Genomic DNA, 22,308 nt, shown 5'->3' on the forward strand with positions numbered 1-22,308 from the left:
TCCACCACCAAAAGCACGGGGCAGGGCTGAGCCCACCTTTCTTCGCTCGTTGTGGCCACAGCAGACACACGGGTGACAGGCGAGTGGGCTCAGGAGGCTAAAACGCGAGCACCGGGGGAAGGGGAGGAGACCTGGTAGAGCTGTTGATAACTAAGCAGCTGTAGGAAGTAATAACCTCTGTCAGAGGAGAGGAGTTTTGTGGTTACCCAGCCTCGAGCAGCTCCACCCCCACGGCCCAACAAGCCCCAGGCAAGGCTGAAGGACAGAAACCCTGCGCTGGCCGCAGGGGTTCACACGCAGCAGTAGCACGGCCTGCCCTCCCCTGGCCCTGCCTCGGGGCAAGGCTCCCCTCACAGGGACAGCTGGAGGGCAGCCCCGGAGCGAGCTGCATGAGCACAGGGGGGGGCTCTGCCCCCGGCCCCAGAGCAAGGGGAGCTGGGGCTTGGGCCTGCCTGGAGAGAGAAGGGGTGCAGAGAGAAGGGGTGCCGCCTGCCAGCCTCCGTGCTGGAGCTGTGCAGACACCGGGGGCAAGGTGCAGCACAGGGTAGGGGTGAAAGGAAGGAGGCAGAGTGCTGCAGGGAGAACCCAGGACGAAGCCTCATGAAGAAAGAAGCAGAATCAGAGAAAGGACGAACAGCGTTGGCAGCTTATTCTTCATTCACCCACCGAGAAACAGGAAGAGAAGCACTTTTGGATGTATTTCATTTGGAAATGAGCCAAACTGGCACCTAGAATCCAAGTCTTCAAAAAGTCTATACAAAGATGTATCATACAAAATGTACAGGGAAGTTCTCAAAAAAACAGACAGACAATACAACAAAAGGAGAGCAGAGACGGTGTGAAACCACAGCTACCACATCCCAGCCCTGCTCTGGAGGGCAGGAGCAGCATCCAGACAACACGCTCCAAACACAAAATACATTACACTATATACACGACCGTATAAAGATCAGCATCCCCTTTGGTCTAGCAAGGAGCTCTCCAGCATGAAGTTGGGGCAGCTTGGACGATCTGCTCATGGAAGTGTAACATGCTGAGAGGGAAAAAGTCCAAGGGAATGAAATGGTCAGCTCTAACCCATAACCAGAATACAGCCAGGCCACCAAGGCTACAGAGTTTAACAGTCAGTTCTGGCTAACAAGTTTACTGTTGACCGAGGAGCCAGAGCACACTACTCCATCTCTGTGAAGCGAGCAAACATGGCTTTCCGCACCGCATCTTTGTACGAATCCGCAGTAGAGACGCCGTACGAGCTGCCCTTCGCTCCCAGGCCGGCTCCTCTCATCCGCACCTGGGCCTGCAAGGGAACAGACGAGCGTCAGCTCTGGGGTGAGAGGCTAACCGCCTGCCCTCCCACACACAATCCGCTCTCCAGAGCGGTGAGGGAAATGCTCCATCAAGCCAGCGTGATGCATCTCGTTACAGACCAACACCAGACCGGACTGGACGCTGGGGAAGAAATCCCACGTTTGTAGCCTTAACACCACTCTCACCCCACCCCAGCAGCTTAAGGGAAACTGCACAGGAACATAGTTCCTAGCAGCGCAACCCAGAGAGGGACCTACAAGCGAATAGGCCTTCCCCACCCCACCGAGGATGCTGCCCAAGAGGAAGACACTTGCCCTGCCCACCACACAGGGGGCAGCTTCACCACCAGATGGGACAAAGAGGCAGTGGCAGCACGGTGTCTTCCAGGGATCTCAACAGCGAGTGCTTCTCAATATAAAAAGGCACCAAACCCAGCTGAGCAAACATCCATCTCTACTTACCTCAATCGGTGCAGTAATGCCCTGACATTTTCTTCCCAAGCCTGAACCTTCCCTCCAGCCCATGGCCTGGAGCATCTTGTTGCCAATATTACTGTTGTCAAGGCCATCTTTGGTGGGCTGCTCATAATTACTGCAGAAAGAAAAGATCAATTAATGACGCTGCTTGTCAGAAGTTGATGCAAATCACCGAGGAGCTTGCAGATACATACACTGTGCCAGCATCATAAACCTTCTTGCGCTTTGGCTCAGGGGGCTCTGGAATGCCGTACTTCTCCCGCCTCTCAGCTGCTCTGTCTCTGTATTTCATCTGTAATGACGTAACCAGATTTAGCAATGGTTTGAAGTTGCTTATATTTAGTATTTACACATGTGTACTTATATTCAGTATTAGTATTTATATCAATACTAAATATTTATACTGAAGATACACAGCTCACCTCTGAGCTACAGAAGTACACTCGATGCCCGCTCTTACAGAAAGCTGAGCACTGCAGCCCGCCAGCGCACAGCCTGACCACCACCACCAGAAAGCAGAAGGGGAGCAGCTCCCCACGCCTGCACCCTCAGCTGTATCACTGCCACTGCAAGGTCACCGGCCCCAGCACTGCTACACCTCCCCTGAGCTGGAGGGGAAGGCCCCTTCCTGATAAGCAGTAGCTGTGCTATAGGAGACACCTCCCTCCACTTAACAGGACAGCTTTGAACCTCGACCCAAGAAGGGGTTGGCTTACAAGGCTTATCTCATTAGCATCAAGTCAGGATAAGGAGAGCTCAGCATTATCTGTGCAAGCCCTTTTCCATTAGCCACTCATCTGTTCATTTCAACACTGACCTCTCTCTCACGCAGCTCCAAGGCTTCAAGTTCCTGCTCTGAAAGCTTTGATCTCCTATAGATATCCATGTTTTGCTGCAACAAGAAGAGATTCACATTAACAAGGTGAGATGCAGAACACCTCAGCAAGCAGGCTGCGCAGCAGCTCTTTTTAAGTAGCTGACTTCGAGGAGAAAAGCGATCCACCTGCAATTATTTTTTGCAGCAAGACAAAACGTATTCCGAACAGCAACATGCAGCATCACTTGGTTTACAAGGAATCACAGCAGCCAACTACCTTCCTGACAGCACCGGACTCACCTTGTGCAAGTCAGACAGCTGCTGGTGCCTAATCAGCGCATCTTTGTTTGGGAACTGCCTTCTACACAGCAGACAAGCCATTTTCTTCCAGTCAGTCAGCTTCTCTTCCTCGTTCTCCATTCTTTCCAGTAAGTCCTCATCATTATCGCTGTCGCCACTGTAGGCAGCCACAAGACCACGCTGGAAAAGAAGGATAGCATTAAGGTGAGTGCAACAGTGTCATCACAGTTAAGAAGAGTCCAGAAAGATAACACAAAGGCTGTTACATGTGTTTGTTGTGCAGGAGAGACGTCACTTTCTGGATGCTAAAGGATGAAATGCAGCTCAGAAGAACCACTAGTTACAGTGGCTGCAAGCCTTGCTCCCGCTAGCCAAACAGTAGTCTGAATACAGAGGTTTTGGAAACCTCAGAATGTCAACTGAGCCTTTGAGGCTAGAGGAAATCACAACCTCTCCCAGCATCTCTCAGCCTCCCAGCCTACTGCACTTGCATGGAATCACTGTAACAACCACGGCCTTCTACAGAGGATGCTACGGAAATCCAGGCTGGAAAGCAGGCATCTGCCAGTCCCCCTCTGAAGAGTGTTTTACACGTGCCCATCATCTTTGTGAACACAGGAATCCCACCGCTTTCAGCCACAAAGCAATCCACCTGCTATCTCACGCTCACCTTCAACGGATTTTCATCTTCACCATTCTTCATCACCTCTGGCAAGATCTGCTGTCTCTCAGACAGAGCACCCTAGATGAGACAAGAACACAATGAGCACTAAGCTCTGCCATATCGCGCTCTGCCACACACTTCTCACCTCCCTTACCTTTTTCTCAAAGAGGGCAAAGCCTGCATCTGCAGCCGCTGATTCTTTCCGTTCCTCCTCCCTGGTGCTCAGTGGCTGGAAACTGTTCTTGAAGTTCTCCTTCTGCTTGTTCAAACTCTTTGCCCAGCGCTCCATGTCTTTAGCGATCTGAAATAGGCGCAGAGTGGTTTCTCAGACAGCTCCCTTCACGGATACCCGTCTCCTACCACACTGACTCGATCGTTCCACTTGCATACACATTCCAGAAAACAGCAACCCACTATTTTTTACACTGAACGTAGTGCAGCTGTTTCCCTGGACACAGCATTCAAAAACACTGCAGTTTGCCTGTTTCACCCTATGAACCCTTCTATCAACCCACTCTAAGCAACAGCTCAGTTATACTCCCACTGCTCCTGGCATGATTTTGTACGCATTTCTCTTATGCAGTAGTTATTTCTGCACTGAAGTCTTTGCCAACTCCGCCTCCCTTCAGCCCTGCACAATGCCTGCAACCTGCTGGTATGCATTCACCAAATAACTAGGATTGCCTTTGTCACCAAGAAGGCAGAGTATAATCTCACTCCACAGAAGATGTCAGCCCAGTTATGATCCTATTTCATCTTTTACCTGTTGAGCTGTTTTACTCTTAGGCTTCTCTTTCTTCTCCTTCACTTCTTTGGTGGTGGCTGTGGTCGCTGTTTGCTGATACGTGATACCTTCTGCGGCAGGCATGTAGGTCTCCTTTTCGCCATCCCAGTACAGATATTGCTGGGTTAAGGCATTGTAGTAATACTGACAAAGACAGAAAGAATCAAAAGTTACACACTTCATAAAACCTGAGTGTCCAAGAGAGAACCCAAGAAAGCTGTTTGATTCAGACTAATGCATCAAATGAGGAGCTTTCCAGAGCATCCCAGGCCTTCGGAGGAGTCAAAAGGCACAGAGTGACTGAAACCTCTGTCCCCAAACACAAACGTTGTGCACAACAGCATGATGGAGAACTTTATCGCCTCTCCTAAGAGTGGACCCACCAAAACCCAGAGGTAGGTGCACTTCGCTGGATGCTTCACAACAGAACAGCTCACTGACAGTATCTGTGACAAGTGATAACCCTCCCCAGGCCAAACCGGGAGAAAAATTGAGGAGAGAAGAATTAAGCACTATAACCAGAGGGAAGTGAAGTCACAGCCCCTGCTGACAGTTATCTGCTACAACAGGTATTTTGTTCCCCTCAGAGTATCGGTTTCACTCATTCGGTAACAAATACCAAGCTAACAGACATCACCAGCTAAGACAGGTGGTTAGAATTTGTGTTTACCTGGGAGTTAGGATCATAGTAGAGCCCTGTTACAGGATCATAATAATATCCTGAAGATTCATCATATTGGTAGGTAGATGTGTCAGGGACAGCTGCAAAAGACACAGCGGGGGACACAGTCATTCCAGTTCAATTCAGATCAGCACCTGAGATTAGCAGCAGCTACGAGGGCAGACATGTCCGCAAAGCACTCGTACAATCCGTGCAGAAGCTCTCCGGGGACAGCTTCACCACGGCCTTGCAGTGGTGGAACACTCAGCCAAAGCAAAGTCTCTCTCCTGACAGACAGGGGAGAGACTGACAGGGAGACACCTGCCCCCGCCAGCAAATTCCTCACAACTTACCATACTTGGTTCCAGGGACTACACCAGTTGGGGCAGCCGTTTGTGCCTGAGTGCTGGTGGTAGCTGGTGCTGCTTGTGTCTGGAAAAAAAAAGAACAGAAGTAACCTCGATGAGAAAAATCTGTCACTGAAGTTCAAAAGAACAGGGACAGTGAGCCAAGGCATAAGCAACCCACACTACGCACACGAGAGCTAGCTCTTCTTCGTCAGTACACTTAGTACTCGCCTTTAACAAAGAACAGAACTATCACAGAAAAGAAACGGCAGATGACACTGTTATAAACACAAGCGCTGTGACTAACTTCACCCGTGGACACTTAACAGCTCTGCTGTACCCACACCCACTGAAACGAGCAGAGGCCACAGCTAAGTCAGATATCCCACGCAAGCATTGCCCTGGCACTGAAAGCGAGGAGTGCTGTAATTACCGGAGAGTCAGGTGAGTTTGTCTGTTGATTATATAACTGAGGACTCTGGGACACAACTGCAGCTGTGGTGGTAGTGACTGGAGCTCCTGCCAACATAGAGAGCAGTAGTGGATAAGCCAAATCATTTGTAAAACAGTACTTCATCCTAGGGCTAAAATTACTCTGTTTACAATTTCAGCTCCCAATTCCAGCTCCAGCAGCCAAACAAGGCAATAAACATTCAAAAGGAGACAGATACACAGTGGGCATTTTCTACCCAGACAAGGAATAGTTTCCTTTTCGGGAGGAAGTTTTGCTCTCCAAGCCAGTGATTCCTGGCCTCCAACAGTTGCCAGTGCTGAGAATCTGTCTAGAGCTGTTTACACAGTTCTCATGAGTTCAAGGCTTTCTGTCAATAGCCTGATACAGACACTGTACTCTCATCCCACAGACTAGAGGTCTCACTTCAGCAAACAGGCAATGCTCCTCTAGTGACACGCACTCATTCACACATCCTGACAAACAGTATGAGGCAATCTCCCTTTACACAGGTAACTAACACGAAACTTAAGATAAAACACCACTCTTGCAAATCATCACCACCAACAGCGCCTCCCGCATGTTGGAAGCACTACCTGATATGGTAGCCGAATCCGTGTCCAACACGCCTCCTTGATTTTGGTAGTACTGCTGATAATCCTGGGAGTACTGCAAAGGAAAATGAGTGACAACACAGGGTGAGCAGATGCCCAAATTGTAACAACCTACCGGTTACAGCGCAACGGCCACCGCTAACCTGAGCGTACTGCGTGTAGCCATCCTGTCCTGACTGGAGGTAGCTGTAATCAAGGGTGCTGCCTTCTCCAGTCTGCGGCTAAAATTCAAGCAGGTTGTTATTATTATTTTTAAATCAGTGAAGGTAAGAGTTATTGCATTTAAGAATTTCAACACTGGTTAGGCTCCAGCCTAACTATCCCAGCAGATCTCAACTTTCATTTTTAAGGAAAACAGTACTGTGAACAACAGTCTCCAAACCATACCTGAGTGGACGACCACTGCGCTGCAGCAATGGCTGTACTTGCCACAGAGAAGGCGCTGACCCTGTTACCATCGGGGAGAAGCAAGTCTCTGAAACCACAAAGATCATGCACCTGAGTAAGCACCGTTTTTTTCTAGCATGGCTACTACATGAGGAGGTAGGGTCTGCCCTTATGTGTGGATTTCTTTGCAGTTCTTAAACATGCCGACTGTAATGAATGAGCCAAAGAACTGCTTGGCAGGTAAGGGCACTTCAGGCTCGTTGTTGTGCAGTCAATAAGCAGTCACTAACTTTCCAGTGAAACCACCGTGCTGTGTAAGCAAGCAGTTACAACGGCAGCTTCAGCAGACTGGAAATAGAAGAGCGGCGTTTCTTACTGTCTACTCTTCTCACAATGAGGACAAGGACCATGCAACACGAAACACTTAAGGGAAGAAAAACTCTGGAGTGACAGTAATCTTAGCAAAAGCCACAGTGACAACTACGGATCTTTAATATAAAGAATATGGAGGTGGGGGAGGAGAAATCAACTGCTACCACAACTCACTTTCTGGCACTCTTTGCAAAGTCAACACCAATTGTTTTGCCATCAATTTTTAATGGTGGCTGAAGACTTTGTAAAATCTGCAACAGTTGAGAAGCATCCTACAACGAGAAACACTCATTATTATGAAAGGCAGGTTATCAAGGAGGATTCAGAAGTTCCCAGAGCTTCACCTTTTCACAAATACATCACCAAAACCAGTTAAAGCTGTAAAAACACCTCCACCTCCTCTCATACTGTACACGCTCCGAGTACAACGGGACCGACTACTGCCCACGCACAGACAGTATGAGTTTCACTGACTATTCAACATCTAAAAATCTTAGCTTTATAAAGCAGCTATTTGTTTGCCCCAAGTTACTCCAAAGGCAGGCCAGCAGAATCAGATCAGCTACCCACTTTCATCCAGTATCAAACTGTTCAACTCTGCTGAAAGCAAGTCCGAACAGACCACGTTGCTCATCAATTTGAACATCTCCAGCAATGGAGGTTCCGGCACCCCTCTGGGGCCCATGTCAACTTCCCACCTAGTGAAGACATTTTCCTTGTACCTCACTCCAATTTCCCATGCCTGCTGCCTACTCCGCTTTCCCTATCCCCTCCCTCTGGATGCTGCAGAGAGCAGCAAGATCCCCCCCCCTCCTTCACCTTCGCAAGGCAGAAGCAGCCCAATTCTATGCACTTCCTCATACACTGTATGCTCCAGCTATTTTTTCTGATCCAGAAGTGACCCCAGACCATTATTTGTGACCCAAATATGAAGCTAGCCTTCAATCCAGAACAGCACTCTGCTACGGAAGACGTTTCCCATGGGTTCACAACATCCCCCCACCTTTCTTCCGAGCAGCAGCTAACGATGAAAGGCTTTGACACATTCGCTGTCTAATGATCTATTAACCCTCAGGGAACTAGGGCAGTCCACAGCACAAAAGCTCTAACTGCTTCAGCTACAGAAGCACATCAACAAGCTGTCTCTCTCCAATACACCAGCAAGGCCCTCACCATGGCAGAAGACAGCTGCACAAATGCAAAGCCTCTATTTTGCTGAGTCTGCTTGTCTTTGATAAGACGAATATTATTGACTGCCAGAGAGGCATACGGAGACAAGGCAGTCATGATGGATTCCACTACTGTGTGAGGAGCAATGTTTCGGAGAATGATGGCTGAGGAAAAAAGAAAGTAAGACATTAGGTGTGCACATAAAGGCTTTCCAGAGTACTTCAACGTCTTCAGAGAAAAAAAAAAAAGAAAACCCAGCAGTTTTGGACACAAATGTGTTTCCATGTCAAGAGAACAGTGTTTGCGGGGTTTGCGGGAAGAACCTGCTTCACTGGGAAGACGGGAGGGGTGTCAATACCCTTCCAAAGAAAGGAAAGAACTTCCCGAGCAGAAGCACTTGCCAACATTTGCACATTCCTGCCTACAAATCAGGAACAACCTAACAGTTGTGAGCACCGCGCACTTAGGAGAGTTCAACGTGGGTTCCAAAGGGCAGTCTGAGGTACGACAAGGACTTCTGTGCATGCTTTCACATGGCACTTCACACAGTAAACCAGAGATAACTTACTATCACAGTAATAATCCACAGACTGAACGGCTTCTGCTGCTCCAGGTGGTACCTCCTGTTCTGAATCTTCAACGGAAAAAGAAAAATTTTAGTCATGACATTGCTCAATTGCTCAAACACATCATTCCACAGGACAGCCTAGGACCTGCAGTCTCCTCCAAATTCAAACACAATCTCCACAGAGACGAACGCAACTTACCAAATTTGTCCGCTCCACAGCGGAAGCATTTTAGCCTCCTTCTGAAGTTGTAAAGGCAGCACTATGAGAAACAAGAGAAGGTCTAGTAAGAATTTAGTTAATTTGCAGCAACGGTGACATTTGCTAGACATTCAAACCAAGTACAACAACAAAGCTGAACCTCCTAGAGCAATCAAGAACAGCAAAACCTGTCCTCATCTGTATCACAGCTGCTTTTCAGAACACCCCAGTTACCTTTCTTTGTTCAAGTCAGTAAAAATATCCTGAATTGCTTAGCTACTTTAACTGCATGGTCAACTTACAATCCCAGATGCAGTAAAGAGCATGACATTAAACCAAAGCACAGGCTAGAAAACGAATTATGTTTACACAGTTGAAGCACAACTAAACAGCCTGGTTTTCATCTTGCTGTACGTATCTCCATTTAGAGGGGGTCAAACAAATAGAGCACAGCAGTAGGAGCAGACCCCCAGTTCTACACTAGACCAGCAGTCACCCTGGGAATAGAGAATTCACCCAGTGACTTCCTGTTCTAGTACAATTCACTGCCTGATCTTTGTTTAAAGCAAAGATGACCGTGTTCTTGTTTCTGTCCTAGAATATGCACACAGCCACCAGCAGGAGCTGAAGGTCAAACTACGGCTGAAGTAGTATTGATTTTCTAAGTAGAGGCGGCAGACTCAGGAGAATTCCCTCTGGATGACAGCTGTTCTACCAGCCCAGGTGTGAACAGTAAGTATACTCTCGGAAGATATGCTCTGGATCAATCACCCATTAACGGGAACACCGCACAGCTTCCCTGGTACAGCCTGTGATCCGCTGCAGATGGCAAGTACACCACTTAGCCCCAAGCCTCAGCTTGTGGCCCAAGACCCACATGTCATCTGGTTAAACACCGCCATCACTCCATCTATTTTTTGCTATCAGGTTTACAAAACCTTTTCATTCACGTTTTAGTATTCCTCTGTAATTGCAGGGACCAGCAGGATAAGCATCGCTTTGTTCAAATCACTGAGCTGGTGAAAGGAACTGAAGCAAAGAAAAACTAATAAAAACACGCGCTGTACCTTGTTGCAGAGCCAGTCCTCAAATTTAGGCCTGGGATTGCTGTAGTGCATCGCGATCTGCTTCCCTTGAATCACGAGCTTTTTCTGCAAAAAAAGTGGTTTCAATTATTCCTGGATCAAGGCACACATGTTCATTTTCCCATGGCAGAGCACCCTTCGGAGGAATCAGTGCTCCTGAATTAAATGGACAACATATGGGGAGGATGTGGAGGACAACCACCGCCACCTACACCCTGCCCATCCAATCCTGCAGAGAGGAGGACGAGGGCAGTAAGAGAATGGGATGTGGAGCAAAGATAAACGGAATCAGGGAGTGTTGAAAAAGTTGCCAAACACTAAACGCTGATATGGAACCAGGAAGTGTCTCGAAGGAGACAAAGTCCTAACCTGCTGTGTTCAGGACTGACACATTTTTAGGAGTCTCTTTGCCCCGTTTCTATTCACTTCTGGTATAGTATTGAGCGACTTTTTAAACATGTCGTTAGGTGACTGCTTCACTTCTTCCCCTACTCCAAATTCCCCAGACCTTTAAACAACCACATTTGGATTACTTTTCCAAGCACTTTCTTCAGAAGTGTCCCTTTGCAAATACAGTAATTCCTCCCAAAGGGACCCTGGTTAGAGTTCCCGGAGGCTGGATTACAAGTGCCATCAACTGAAATGTAACTCAGAGTGGTTTCCTTTGACAAAAGCATCAGTTCAATTGGAAGCCTGCACAAGAGGTTTGTGTTCTTCATTCAGGCAGGAACTCTCCAAAATGGGTAACTAGAGTGAAGCTTCTCCAGGGGTAGGAAAAGTTCATAATGCTTTCAGCTTATCCTCTCACTTTACAGGAATTAGGAATTTAGATTTATTTTAGAAGTCTCAGCTCTCAGCCTCACACTTTGCCAAGTGTGGGTATGCAGAATGCCCTTTCAGTGCACGGACATCAAAATATTTCAAACAGGTGCAAGTGTCTGAGGAAACGTGCATTAGAGGCCAACCCCCAGACATTTTAAAACAGGAACTATTTTTATGACAGGCTGGCTTATTGCAGAGGTAACACAGGAGCGTCAGGACCAGTGGCTTTTCTTGTAACAGGGTCTGACAGATAGGTCTAGCATGTAGCATGAATAAGGCTCTCACATTCTGCACAACTAAAGAGGGCAAAGCCATTTCTCCTACCGGCAGGAGGGAGGGTTGGAGGGCCCAGCACTCACTGGATATGCACACATAGAAACAAAGCTGCTGGCACAGCTGCAATACATCATTCTTTCATCTAACAGTCAGCAACCGGGCTGCTGGGGAGATTCTATGTTTTCCCTACTACTAGGGTGGCTGGGTTACTGGAGTGAATTTGAATATTTGCTTCAATAAATTATGCATCAATACAGCTTTGTATATATTAAAATTATCTTGTTTCTGAAAACATGCTCAGCATTAATTTCCTGAGTCTTTCCGCTGCACCCACCCAACCAAGCAGCACATCAGAGAACAGAACTTGAGCCACACCATGGGAAGTTACCCGTGGTACAAGACATGGGAAGGCCATTCCAGCACAGGGCACACAGCAGCTTCCATCGGCAGGAACTAACTGCCTGCAAAGCTGTAACAAGGCCACTCCTTTATGTGTGAAACCAACACAGCCCAATTCCATTCCTCGTGCTGCCCAAAGACTTTCACAGCACATATTCAGATGTAAAAAAGTGTCTCAAACTTCGCTCACTTCAAGAGCACATTTAAGATCTGTTGTTAAAACAGATTATGAAGACCCCAAAATGAGCAAATCTAAACATATTTATGGTGCAACAGGAAAACCCCACTGGAAAGAAAACTAGAGGACTTTGCATTTTGGCTCCTTATCAAGTCATACTCCAGAAAAGCCAAAATACACAGAATAACTTTTAAGAGAACTCAGTTTCTATTGGATTTATTTGGAATAATCATGCTTTTTTCCCTCTAGAAGAGCCATTTCTCTTCCTTTAACTCCAGGAACACACCATTCTGATGAACTGCCACATTTTTTCTGAACTTTACTCAGGGTTACTACCAATGTAATGCAATGATTGTGGTATCTGGTGCCGTTTCTGGCAACAAAGGAAATACCAGGTGGAAATAGGTTAGACTTTTCTACAGACTACGTGCTGTATGTTGAAGAGCCAATTAAATTGGCACCCTGTAATTTAGTACAACTGCACGTTTTATGAGGGAGTGCTCAAAATAGCTGATTTTCTCTCCTAACATTACCTGTTATAAATTTTAATATATACAAAGCTTTTATTCTTTTAAATCACTGTTATGGAACAAACCACTCCGTCCACCTTTATTTTTTCCTTTTTTTTTTTTAAACTGTACAGACTTTTTCCATTTTCAGGAATATCTAGACTTGGTGAGTGAAGCAACCTGATTGGCTTCCATCCAGCTGGTAGCATCTTGAAAGTGATAAAACTCCACGAAGGCGAAACCACGGCTTACACCTAGAGACAGCATTCAGATATAGACGGGATACTTGTGTTAGTCAGTTCCTTTAAAACAGGTGAATCTCTCTCCAACTGCTTCATTACTTCACGACAAAGCAGCTTTACAAATGCGACGTCAACTGCTGGGATCTGCTTGTTATTTTGCCATGGCAAGGAACCAAGCTCCCACAACTGGCTACATTTCACTCGATTTGAATTGATGTTTACAGGTAACCATGCAACAGACTACATACTACTAAACAGGTTTATACTAATATTACTTACCAATACCTGTTAACAAAAACCCCTGTAGACAGACTTCTTTTTAACATGATGACCAGCTATCTAAAGTCTTCCAAAAAGCCACATTCCTTAGCCATGGCAAACCTTTTTTTTTTTTTATTGATTGCACGTGCTTGCAGTTTGGGGATTATTCTGGATACTCTTTTGGGCTGGGGAAGAGGAAGGTGATGTCAAAAATTGGATAAGAGCTCTCACCTGTCTTTCTTTTCATCAGCCTCACGTCTGCAGGCTGAGGACCTTCAAAGGACTCAATAAGCTCCCGAATCTGCGTGAGATTTTTAAACAGTTAAGGTTTCAGATCTTGGCAGACAGCTAACAGATACAGAAGCAACCTCGCTTACAGTACGTGCAAGGAGAACACAAACATGGAAGTCTATACACCATCTTAGATAAAAGGAAAACCTTTAAGGAAAACTTAGCAGGATACCGGCGAGCATCAGAGAACCCACGTAGTCCTTTGCGACACTAAAATAATGGCCACCCTCACTTAGCCCACAGAATCATCCAAAATCTGAATCACTATGATCTTGTATCGCAAGGCTATTTGTACAAAAATCTGGCAGATACTGTGCTCGTTCCAAAGTTTTTATAAAGAACACCATTAGCATCCCTCTCCCTGCACATGTAAATACATCCAACACCTAGAAGAGGTAAACAGGAACGCAGTACTACAAGGCTCCATGATACATGTATTAAGTCTTAAACTATGGTTGTTGTCCTCCAAGTCCTCCAACTGTTTTCCTTGTGCTTTTCAGAAAATAAGCTAGATTTATGATTTATTGTCAAACACCATGCTAAAGGGACATCAGGTCCTCAGCCACAACAAAGCTGCTTAAGTTGTGTCACAAGCTAGATAAATTATTGTGGAGAAGTAGCAGTAAAAAGAAACATTAACTTTTTTTAAACGTAAAAGATGATGACAAAGCGAGATTTTTCAGTAGCTCTTAGAGAGCTCAAACTACATTACATACAACAATGCTGTTCAGCAGACAGGACTCAAAACCGATCTAAAGATGCCTGTTCATGTGCTAGGTGGAACTGACCTAGGATCTTAAATTTAAGTAGCTTTTCATGAAAAAAGTAGAAAAAGCTGGAAAATGTGCACAACTACAATCAGAAGCACCAATAAGACACTAACTTCAGTGGAAAGAAGACAGCAGTTCTAAGAAGCATTATCTAAAGATGAGTTCAGAATTAAAGTTACGTTCAACTTTCCCACAAATTATAATGCAGTTATTTCCACAACTGTAAAACTACAGCATTAATACTTCAGCAACAAAAATTGTTTTAAGGTGTTTCACATAATGCCTGACAGGGTTCCATCACTTTGACGCAGAAGCCTATGCTTTATCCAGCCCTTAGCCATAAAAGTACACAGCGATTAAAAAAAGAGTATTTATATTAGCAGAAAAATAAATAATCCAAAAAAAGGCAAAAAAAAAGTCCACTGCACAAGCGGTGCAAAAGGATTCTCTATGTTAGCAACTGATGCACGAAGATAGAGTCAGAAGGGGAGTCTGCCTGAAAAAAAATGATACAGCTTAGCTTTTACAGGTTTTTTCCCCTTCAGATAGCAGCTTGTATCTCGGTAACAAAAATATTCCACCGAGGGAGGAAAAAAAAACACAAATGCAAAGCTGATCACCTTCAAGGTCCTTCTATCAAAGTTAGATGACCACATACCAAGCTCTTTCCTACTTCCTCCGTCAGCTCCGCAGCAGCCATTTTATGACTTCCACAGCTGTACCCACACAAAGCAGTTTTGTGCAGGGCTGTGCTTAGCTGAGGAGCTCTGCATCTGCTTACAACTTCTAGCTTCAATAATAACACCAAAAATAAAACTAAAACGCCTCTCCAACTGCCCCCCTCCCCTCACTCTACGGGGGGGGGGGGGGGGGGGGGGAATGTCTATATGCATCTCCCATATACTAAACGGAAAAAGCGAAAAAGAACACAACATAAAATCAATGAAATTTTAGGGGAAGCATCCAAACGTGCATGAAAATAGACTATTCAGAGACAGTTCTGTTTAAAATTAACAGCTTAACATTCAAATGACCTGTTACTTAACAGCGACAGTTTGAATCCTTTCAGGATTCAAAATGGAAGCGCTACCAATACGTTTAAAAGGGAGCCACCATGATGCAGCTTTTAACAAAATGGCAGCAGCAACCACACAGACGTGCTGATACAAAGCCGCAGACTTCCCCGTGAGCAAGAAGAGAGAAGCCCCTTGCTGGCTACTTACATCATTCTCTGTAACCGTGATGGGAAGGCCACGCAACATGATGGTCTTGCTTTCTTTCTCATCGTTAATGTCGTTCCTGTAGTCGTGCTCTCCATAGTCACCATCAGAGTGGTATCCATCTTCTGATTTATCACTGTTCCTGCGCTCCCGCTCCCTCTGAGAAACCAGCGCCCAGAATTAACCGCTGTGCTTTCCAACAGCACGCCAATACCGCACCGCTAAAACGAGACACCGCTTCCACACACAACCACCTTTCCTTCCCAGCCTCAGACGCAAACCCCAAGCTCGACCCCAGGCTCTCGTGCTTCCCCCACCAAGTCCCGGGGACACAAACCCGGCTGTGCCCCGGGGCCCCCTCGGCCCACGCCCCCGTGCTGCCGCGGGGCCGCCGAGACCAGGGCCGTCCACAGCAGGGGCGGCCCCGTCCCAGCCCCGCTCCCCCGCCCCGCTCACCTCAGGACTATCGTAGTCGCGGCTATCGTAGTCTCTGTCATAGTCCCGGCTATCGTAGTCTCGGCTGTCGCGACTATCGTAGTCTCGGCAATCTCGGCTGTCGTAGTCCCGGCAATCGTAGTCGCGGCTGTCGCGGCTGTCGTAGTCTCTGCAGTCTCGGCTATCGTAGTCCCTGCAGTCCCTGCTGTCGCGACTATCGTAGTCTCTGCAGTCCCGGCTGTCGCGACTATCGTAGTCGCGGCTGTCGTAGTCGCGGCAGTCTCGGCTATCACGGCTGTCATAGTCTCGGCTATCGTAGTCCCGACTATCGTAGTCGCGGTAATCATCGTAGCGATCGCCGCGACGCTCCTCGCTGGACCGCTTGTAGTCGGAGTCCCTGCGCCGGCTCCGGGACTCGCGCTCGTCGCGATCCTCCCTCTCCACGATGGAGCCGTAGCGGCCGCTCCGCTCCGTCCTGCTCACGCTGCGGGGGGCACAGGGCCGGGCTCAGAGCCCGCTCCCGCAGCACCCCCCCCACCTCGGCACCGCACCGCCCCCCACCCTCCCCGCGCCCCCCGCACCCTTCCCCCAGCACTCACCGCTTGTCCGAGCCCATGGCGCCGGCCACGATCCGCAAAGCCCCCGCACGGCGTTAACCGCCACCACGGGGCGCCCAGCACACACGCGCGCACCCCCTCGCTCCCTCGCCACAAAATGGCGCCGAGGCGACTGGCCGTCTTCTACCCAGGGGGCACCGCGCCCGCCGCCTGGAAGTTTCCAGGCGCCGCGCAAGCGCAACGGCAGCCGCCCGCCGCGGGGCACGCCGGGAGTTGTAGTGCAGGATGTCCCTCTGCCAGGTTCATCCCCAGCGCAGCTGGTGGCCTGCGCTGTCCTTTTCATGTTGTGCAATGCAATAACAGCTGCTGCTGAGCCCTCTGGAGCCCTGGAACCGTTCCCTCCACCCCAGAAGATGGCTGTCCCCCTGTAGATCCAGCAGTGAGCTCCTCCCAGTGCAGGAGGACTGGGACGGGCTGGGGACAGGGCAGCAGGAGGCTGAGAGTCCTTGCGAGAGCTTCGAGCAGGGCTGCAATGAGCCCCACAGTGAATAAACCAAATGCCACATGTTCTTTGTTGTGCCTCGCTTCAGTTTTTTACTTGCAAAAGCAAAACACGCCCGGTGCGGTGCCCTGCGCCATCTCCTTTGGCGCTGCTCCCCAGGAAGGGAGCCAGAAACCACGGGTACCTTCCTTCTGCGGCAGCTCCTGGGGAGGGAAACAAGGGGGAAATCCAGGTCCTCCTCCTTCATGTCGGATTTCTGGGAAACAAGATGAAACCCCTGCTTTCCCCAGGCAGGTAAAGGTGTGCGGCTCTGCACGCTGGGTCTGTGCTTCCAGCTAAGGCAACGGGCATACAGCTGGGGAGCACTCACCTGGTAAGCAGCGCTTCTTGCTCCTTGGGTCAGCATGGCTATGCTCCATGACGGGGTCTTCTGACACCTCGTTATAGCAGCACAGCCTCATCCACCAGCTGTGTTGGTAAAAAGCCCCCTGCGCGTGAATGCGAGCAGAGCTGGAGCACGAGCAGGATGCGCCCCGGCTCCAGAGGGGGGACCGAGGCGAATCAGAGCAGAATATAAGTTGCAGGAAGAACAGCTCTCACTCAGGGAATTTATCTGATTTACAGTCAGTAAACACAAACTGTAACTTACTGATTCAGGTGTCGAGGAACAAAGAAGACAACGTAAAGCAAGCACTAGGGGAAGGAGCTTTCCTCCCCCTTCCCCAGGCTCAGCTTCAGACCGCCACCACCACCACCCCCCTCTCCAAACAGGTCCTTCCCCGTCCCTTCTGTGAGGCAGGTCAGGTCAGAGTCAGTGCTCTTGGTCCCCTCCTGCTGCTCCTGGCTTCTTATCCAACGTGGGCTGCAGACCTTTTGGGGGGTACCTGCCTTGGTAAGGTTGGGCCTTGGAAACAAATCGCCCTCTCTGTCATGCGCTGCCCCGGGGAGGACCTGGGGCCGTCCCCTTGCTGGTGTGGGCTTCGGCTGTTGTGAGCTGGGGAGCTCCAAAGCCACCCAAGCGGCGCTGTCCCCTGCGTCACCTTGGCAGGAAGGACAGCACCGCGTTTTGCAGATGTTAGAAGTCCGCGCGGCACGTCAGGCTGTCGCCTGTTGCTGTCTCTGAACAGTCTTCAAACCCGAGACCAGCTGCCAGCAGCCAGCGGGGCCTCCAGGATGCTCTGGGCAGGCGCGGTGACACTGTTTTGCCGCCTGTCCCCTGGGGAGCCGGGCTGCCGACTGACAGAAACCAGCTGGGAAGTGTTCCTGCGGTCATTTCTCGCCTCCCGAGGTACTGAAGAGAAAGGAGACTCCACCTGCAACACACAGCTTCGGCACAAGCACGGGTTTTGGTTCCTTGGAGGCTGTTTTCTGAACGGCACCGAGGGGACTGCTGCCCGGAGGCGTGCTGGCCTGCCTGCTGATTCCGCTTGTCCTTGGCTGCTGCCTGCTTTTTTGGGGGGAGTGAGAAATTTTGGCGAGGGCTGCCCCCTGCACCGTTCCCCTCCCCTCGCTCCCCTTGCTGCCCCCAGCACCCACTGCGAGGAGGGGAGAGGCCGGCACAGGTGGCGAGGGGCTGTCCGAGCCCCCCCGAGCCCCAGCACCTCGCCCTGCAGGGCGCCGCGCTGCGATTTGGGGGGAGGCATTTCGGGGGAGGGAGGGCAGAGCTTGCTTTCCTGCGGGCACAGGGCTCGGGGACCCTCTGGGGCACGCTCCTCTTGTTGGGGACCCCGGTGCCCCCTCTAGGCGAGGGGCTGGGCAGGGCTCCTTGGGCTTTCCCTGCCGCTCCAGCAAACTCTCTCCCTCGCCCAGCTCAGTTTGCGGCGCCAGCAGCCGTGGTTCCCCTCAGCGAGCCGCCCCGCGCCTCCTGCCTGGGGAATCCGGGATCCCCGGGGCAGGGGGGTGCCGTGGGGCTCGGCCCCCAGCCCCAGCAGCTTGAGGGGAGCCCTGCAGTCCCCTCCTCCTGCCTGGCCGGGCTCCCCGGCTGTAGACGTAGGGCAGGCAAGGCACAGCCCAGCTAGACTTTCCCAGAAGGGCACTCGTTATCCCTCACGCCCCACAGGCTCCTGCTCGGAGGCTGAAGCCCCACGGGGGCAGCTCGCCCATGGGCCCCAAGCGCCGAGCTCCCCCCGCTCCACAGCCCCCAGGTGGGGGCAAGAAAGCAAAGGGGAGGGAGGAGGAGGAGGAGGATGCCTGGAGCTCCACGCTGGCTGCCCTGAAGACGGCCCCCAAGGAGAAGCCCCCAGCCACCATCGATGGGCTGTGCCCCCTGGGAGCGGGGATGGGAGCACAGGTGAGTGTGGGGTGGGGGCACCCGGTGCGTGTTGGAGCTGGGGAGGGGGTGCGAGGGGCAGGGAGGCGGCCGCTGCCCTGCTGGCACGGGGGCAGCCCCGAGTCCCCTTGCAGACCCTCCCCCATCCCCAGCTCCGCAGAGTGCCCTCTGCCCCCCAGATGCCACCCTGGTTGCAGCCCCAAGCCTGCTGCCTGCTGTAGGTCTACGAGGACTATGACTGCACCCTGAACCAGACCAACATCAGCGCCAACAACAACAAGTTCTACATCATCCAGCTGATCGAGCACGGCGGCGCCTACAGCACCTGGAGCCGCTGGGGACGCGTGGTGAGCCCATCCTCCTGCGGCCGTCCCCGCAAGGGGAGCCGTGCCCAGGGTCCCCCAGGCGGCTGGGGAGAACCAGGTGCTCCCTGCCTGCTTCCCCATCCCACCTTCCCCGTCCCGAAATGAGAGAGCGAGTGGCTTTGCCACAAGCCCTCCTTGGGGGTGGGGGCATCAAGGACATGTCCCCAGGCTATGTGACAGCTCAGCAAGGATGTCAGGCACCCGCGGTTCATGCTCAGTGCCCCTGACGCCATGTCTGCTCCAGGGGGAGGTGGGCCAGTCCAGGCTTACGCCCTTCGCCTCTCTGGAAGCTGCCAAGAAGGACTTTGAGAAGAAGTTCCGAGAGAAGACCAAGAACAGCTGGGCAGCACGGGAGAGCTTCGTGGCCCAGCCGGGGAAGTACACGCTCATCGAGGTGCAGCCGGGGGCCGGGCAGGAGCTGGAGGTCACCGTCAGGGTGAGCAGGCAGCCAGGGCATCGCCCGAGGGCAGTGGTTCTTCACCGAGAGGGTTGTTGTGCACTGGAACAGGCTCCCCAGGGACGTAGTCACGGCACCAAGCCTGTCGGGGTTTAAGAAGTGTTTGGACTGTGCTCTTAGTCATATGGTCTGCGTTTTTGGGTAGACCTGTGTGGTGCCAGCAGTTGGACTCGATGATCCTTGTGGGTCCCTTCCAACTCGGGATATTCTGTAATTCTGTGAGTGAGAGCTGAAGCAGCCCACAAGCAGAGATTTGGGATGATGGGTTGAGATGGGGTGGGAGGGGGCATGCCTCTCTCTGGAGCACCGTAGGCATCTGGTGGTGTTGGTCACGGCAAGCGGGCAGAGCCTGCCCACAGCCTCTCGCAGCTCAGCGAAGCTGGGGGCTGCACCCGCAGGCAGATGGCGTGGCCGGGGAGAAGGTCTCCAAGCGGCGTGTGCTGCCCTGCACCTTGGACAAAGCCACGCAGGATCTGGTGGCCCTCATCTTCAGCAGTGACATGTTCCGGGACGCCATGAAGACCATGAATATTGGTAGGAGGTGCCGGGGGGGCGGGGAGGGACCCTGCTGGTTGCGGCGGAGATGCTGGTGGTCTTCAGAGCGTCCCCTTGGGCAGCCGGGACCACAGCGATGCTGGGAAGAGCACCGAGGGAGGAGCAGGGCTGGGGGGTGCTTGGTGTGGAAAAGGGGGTGACGACATCCCCTCTGCCCCTGTCCAGACGTGAAGAAGATGCCGCTGGGGAAGCTGAGCCAGCAGCAGATCACGCGGGGCTTCGAGGCGCTGGAGGAGCTGGAGGCGGCGCTGCGGGAGCAGCCCCCCCGGGCCGCCCGCCTGGAGGAACTCTCCTCCCGCTTCTACACCATCGTCCCCCACAACTTCAGGCGGGCACGGCCGCCCCCCATCGACTCCCCCGACCTGCTGCGTGCCAAGAAGGACATGCTGCTGGTGAGATGCTGTCCGGCCAGTGGCGACTGGCATCCGTCCCCGTGGGGCAGGGAGGCGGTGCCATGGCAGGGTCCCTGGTCCCCCGTGACGGTGTCCCTTCTCGGTCCCTGCCAGGTGCTGGCTGACATCGAGGTGGCACAGAGTCTGCAGGCGCAGAAGGCGGAGGAAGAGGAGGAGGAGGTTGCCCACCCCCTGGACCAGGATTACGCCCTGCTCTGCTGCCAGCTCTCCCTGCTGGACCCGGCCTCCTGGGAGCACCAGGTGCAAAGGTCCCCACGGGCACGCAGGGACCACGGGCACTGCGGGGAGCCCGGCTGCGCACAGCCCTCCGAGTGCCACCTCCTCGGCGACGTGGCAGGGACACGGCTGGATGGCTGCCTGCGGTGACACCGCGTCCCTGCCTCCCTTCCCGGCAGGTGATCCAAAACTACGTGGTGCAGACAGGGAACAAGGCCCGCATCCTCAACATCTGGGTGGTGGCCCGAGAGGGGGAGGTGAGAAGAAGGAGCTGCTTGTCCCCACCTGGGGAAAGCCCGGCTGTGCCCCTAGGTCTGGGCTTGGTCTGCAGGAGGCATCTCTGGTCCGGGGGGGTCTTGAGCTGGGGCAGCCCCATGTCCCCTGGCCAGCCCTTAGCTCCACATCTCTCCAGAACAAGTCCTTCAAGGCCCACGACCACCTGGAGCATCGGCGCCTGCTTTGGCACGGCACCAACGTGGCGGTGATCGCGGCCATCCTCAAGAACGGGCTGCGCATCATGCCCCACTCAGGTGGGCGCGTGGGCAGGGGCATCTACTTCGCCTCCGAGAACAGCAAGTCTGCCTGCTACGGTGAGCACGCCAGGCCGATGGGGATGCCCGTGGGGTTGGTGCAAGCCCAGATTCCCGTGCCACCCACTGGGCTGAGCCCCTTCCGTGCTGGGCAACAGCTGGGTGGGACTGCTGGTGCTGGCTCCATCACCCCTTTCCCATCCCTTCCCTCCTCTGGTGGCAGTGGGCTGCACAGCCCAGAGGGTGGGCATCATGTTCCTGACGGAGGTGGCCCTGGGCAAGCCGTACCGCATCACCTGCGACGACCCCACGCTGCGCCAGCCGCCCGCCGGCTACGACAGCGTCCTGGCCTGTGGCCGCACCGAGCCGGGTGAGACTGGGGCACGAGGGGCTGGGGGCATGGGGCGGACAGGCCGGGTCTCGGGGCTGACGCGGTGCGGGGTCTTCTCGCCCAGACCCCGCGCAGGATGAGGAGGTGCTGCTGGATGGGAAGGAGGTGCTGGTGTGCCAGGGCAAGCCCATCCCCATGCCCGCCTACAAGGAGTCCTCCTTCAGCCAGAGCGAGTACCTCATCTATCAGGAGAGCCAGTGCCGGATCCGCTACCTCGTTCAGCTCCGCTTCTGAGGGCGCCTGGGCTCCTCGCATCCCCCTCCGGCAGCGGCGGTGCCACAAGCCTGGAGCGCAGCGCTCTGGGCTCTCCGGTCATTCCACCGGGGTGAGGGACGGAGGGGCCCAGCCTGCTCTGGACATCAATAAATCTGCCGTGCCCCGTGCCCAGCGGTGCCTTGCTTTCCTGCCGGGTGCGGAGGGGGCAGAGTAGGGCACCCTGGCTGGTGT

At 52.1% G+C, this 22,308-nt stretch overlaps 2 protein-coding genes across 2 annotated transcripts; one reads left to right on the top strand and one right to left on the bottom strand.

The window, feature by feature from the left end:
• Window positions 1-679: 679 nt before the first annotated feature.
• RBM5 (RNA binding motif protein 5) lies at window positions 680-16,346 on the bottom strand. The gene is made up of 24 exons (XM_083795795.1): window positions 16,206-16,346; window positions 15,628-16,090; window positions 15,175-15,330; window positions 13,122-13,191; window positions 12,568-12,641; window positions 10,186-10,269; window positions 9,119-9,179; window positions 8,920-8,985; window positions 8,355-8,515; window positions 7,356-7,453; window positions 6,810-6,897; window positions 6,566-6,643; window positions 6,405-6,477; window positions 5,791-5,876; window positions 5,364-5,442; window positions 5,020-5,111; window positions 4,329-4,493; window positions 3,720-3,866; window positions 3,572-3,643; window positions 2,902-3,081; window positions 2,602-2,676; window positions 1,979-2,076; window positions 1,770-1,899; window positions 680-1,297 (listed from the first exon to the last, which is right to left on the bottom strand). The coding sequence occupies exons 1-24, from the start codon at window positions 16,220-16,222 to the stop codon at window positions 1,172-1,174; spliced, it is 2,739 nt and encodes a 912-aa protein (XP_083651921.1). The 5' UTR covers window positions 16,223-16,346; the 3' UTR covers window positions 680-1,171.
• A 349-nt stretch (window positions 16,347-16,695) lies between these two features.
• Window positions 16,696-22,095, top strand: PARP3 (poly(ADP-ribose) polymerase family member 3; the record flags this gene model as incomplete). The annotated part of the gene is made up of 11 exons (XM_083795796.1): window positions 16,696-16,959; window positions 18,725-18,955; window positions 19,156-19,281; window positions 19,544-19,735; window positions 20,155-20,290; window positions 20,477-20,703; window positions 20,818-20,964; window positions 21,120-21,197; window positions 21,353-21,530; window positions 21,694-21,840; window positions 21,926-22,095. 11 exons carry the CDS (start codon window positions 16,696-16,698, stop codon window positions 22,093-22,095), a joined length of 1,896 nt encoding a protein of 631 aa, XP_083651922.1.
• Window positions 22,096-22,308: the final 213 nt, after the last annotated feature.

Source organism: Anser anser (genome assembly GCF_964211835.1).
Source record: "Anser anser genome assembly, chromosome: 12".
NCBI classification, from domain to species: domain Eukaryota; kingdom Metazoa; phylum Chordata; class Aves; order Anseriformes; family Anatidae; genus Anser; species Anser anser.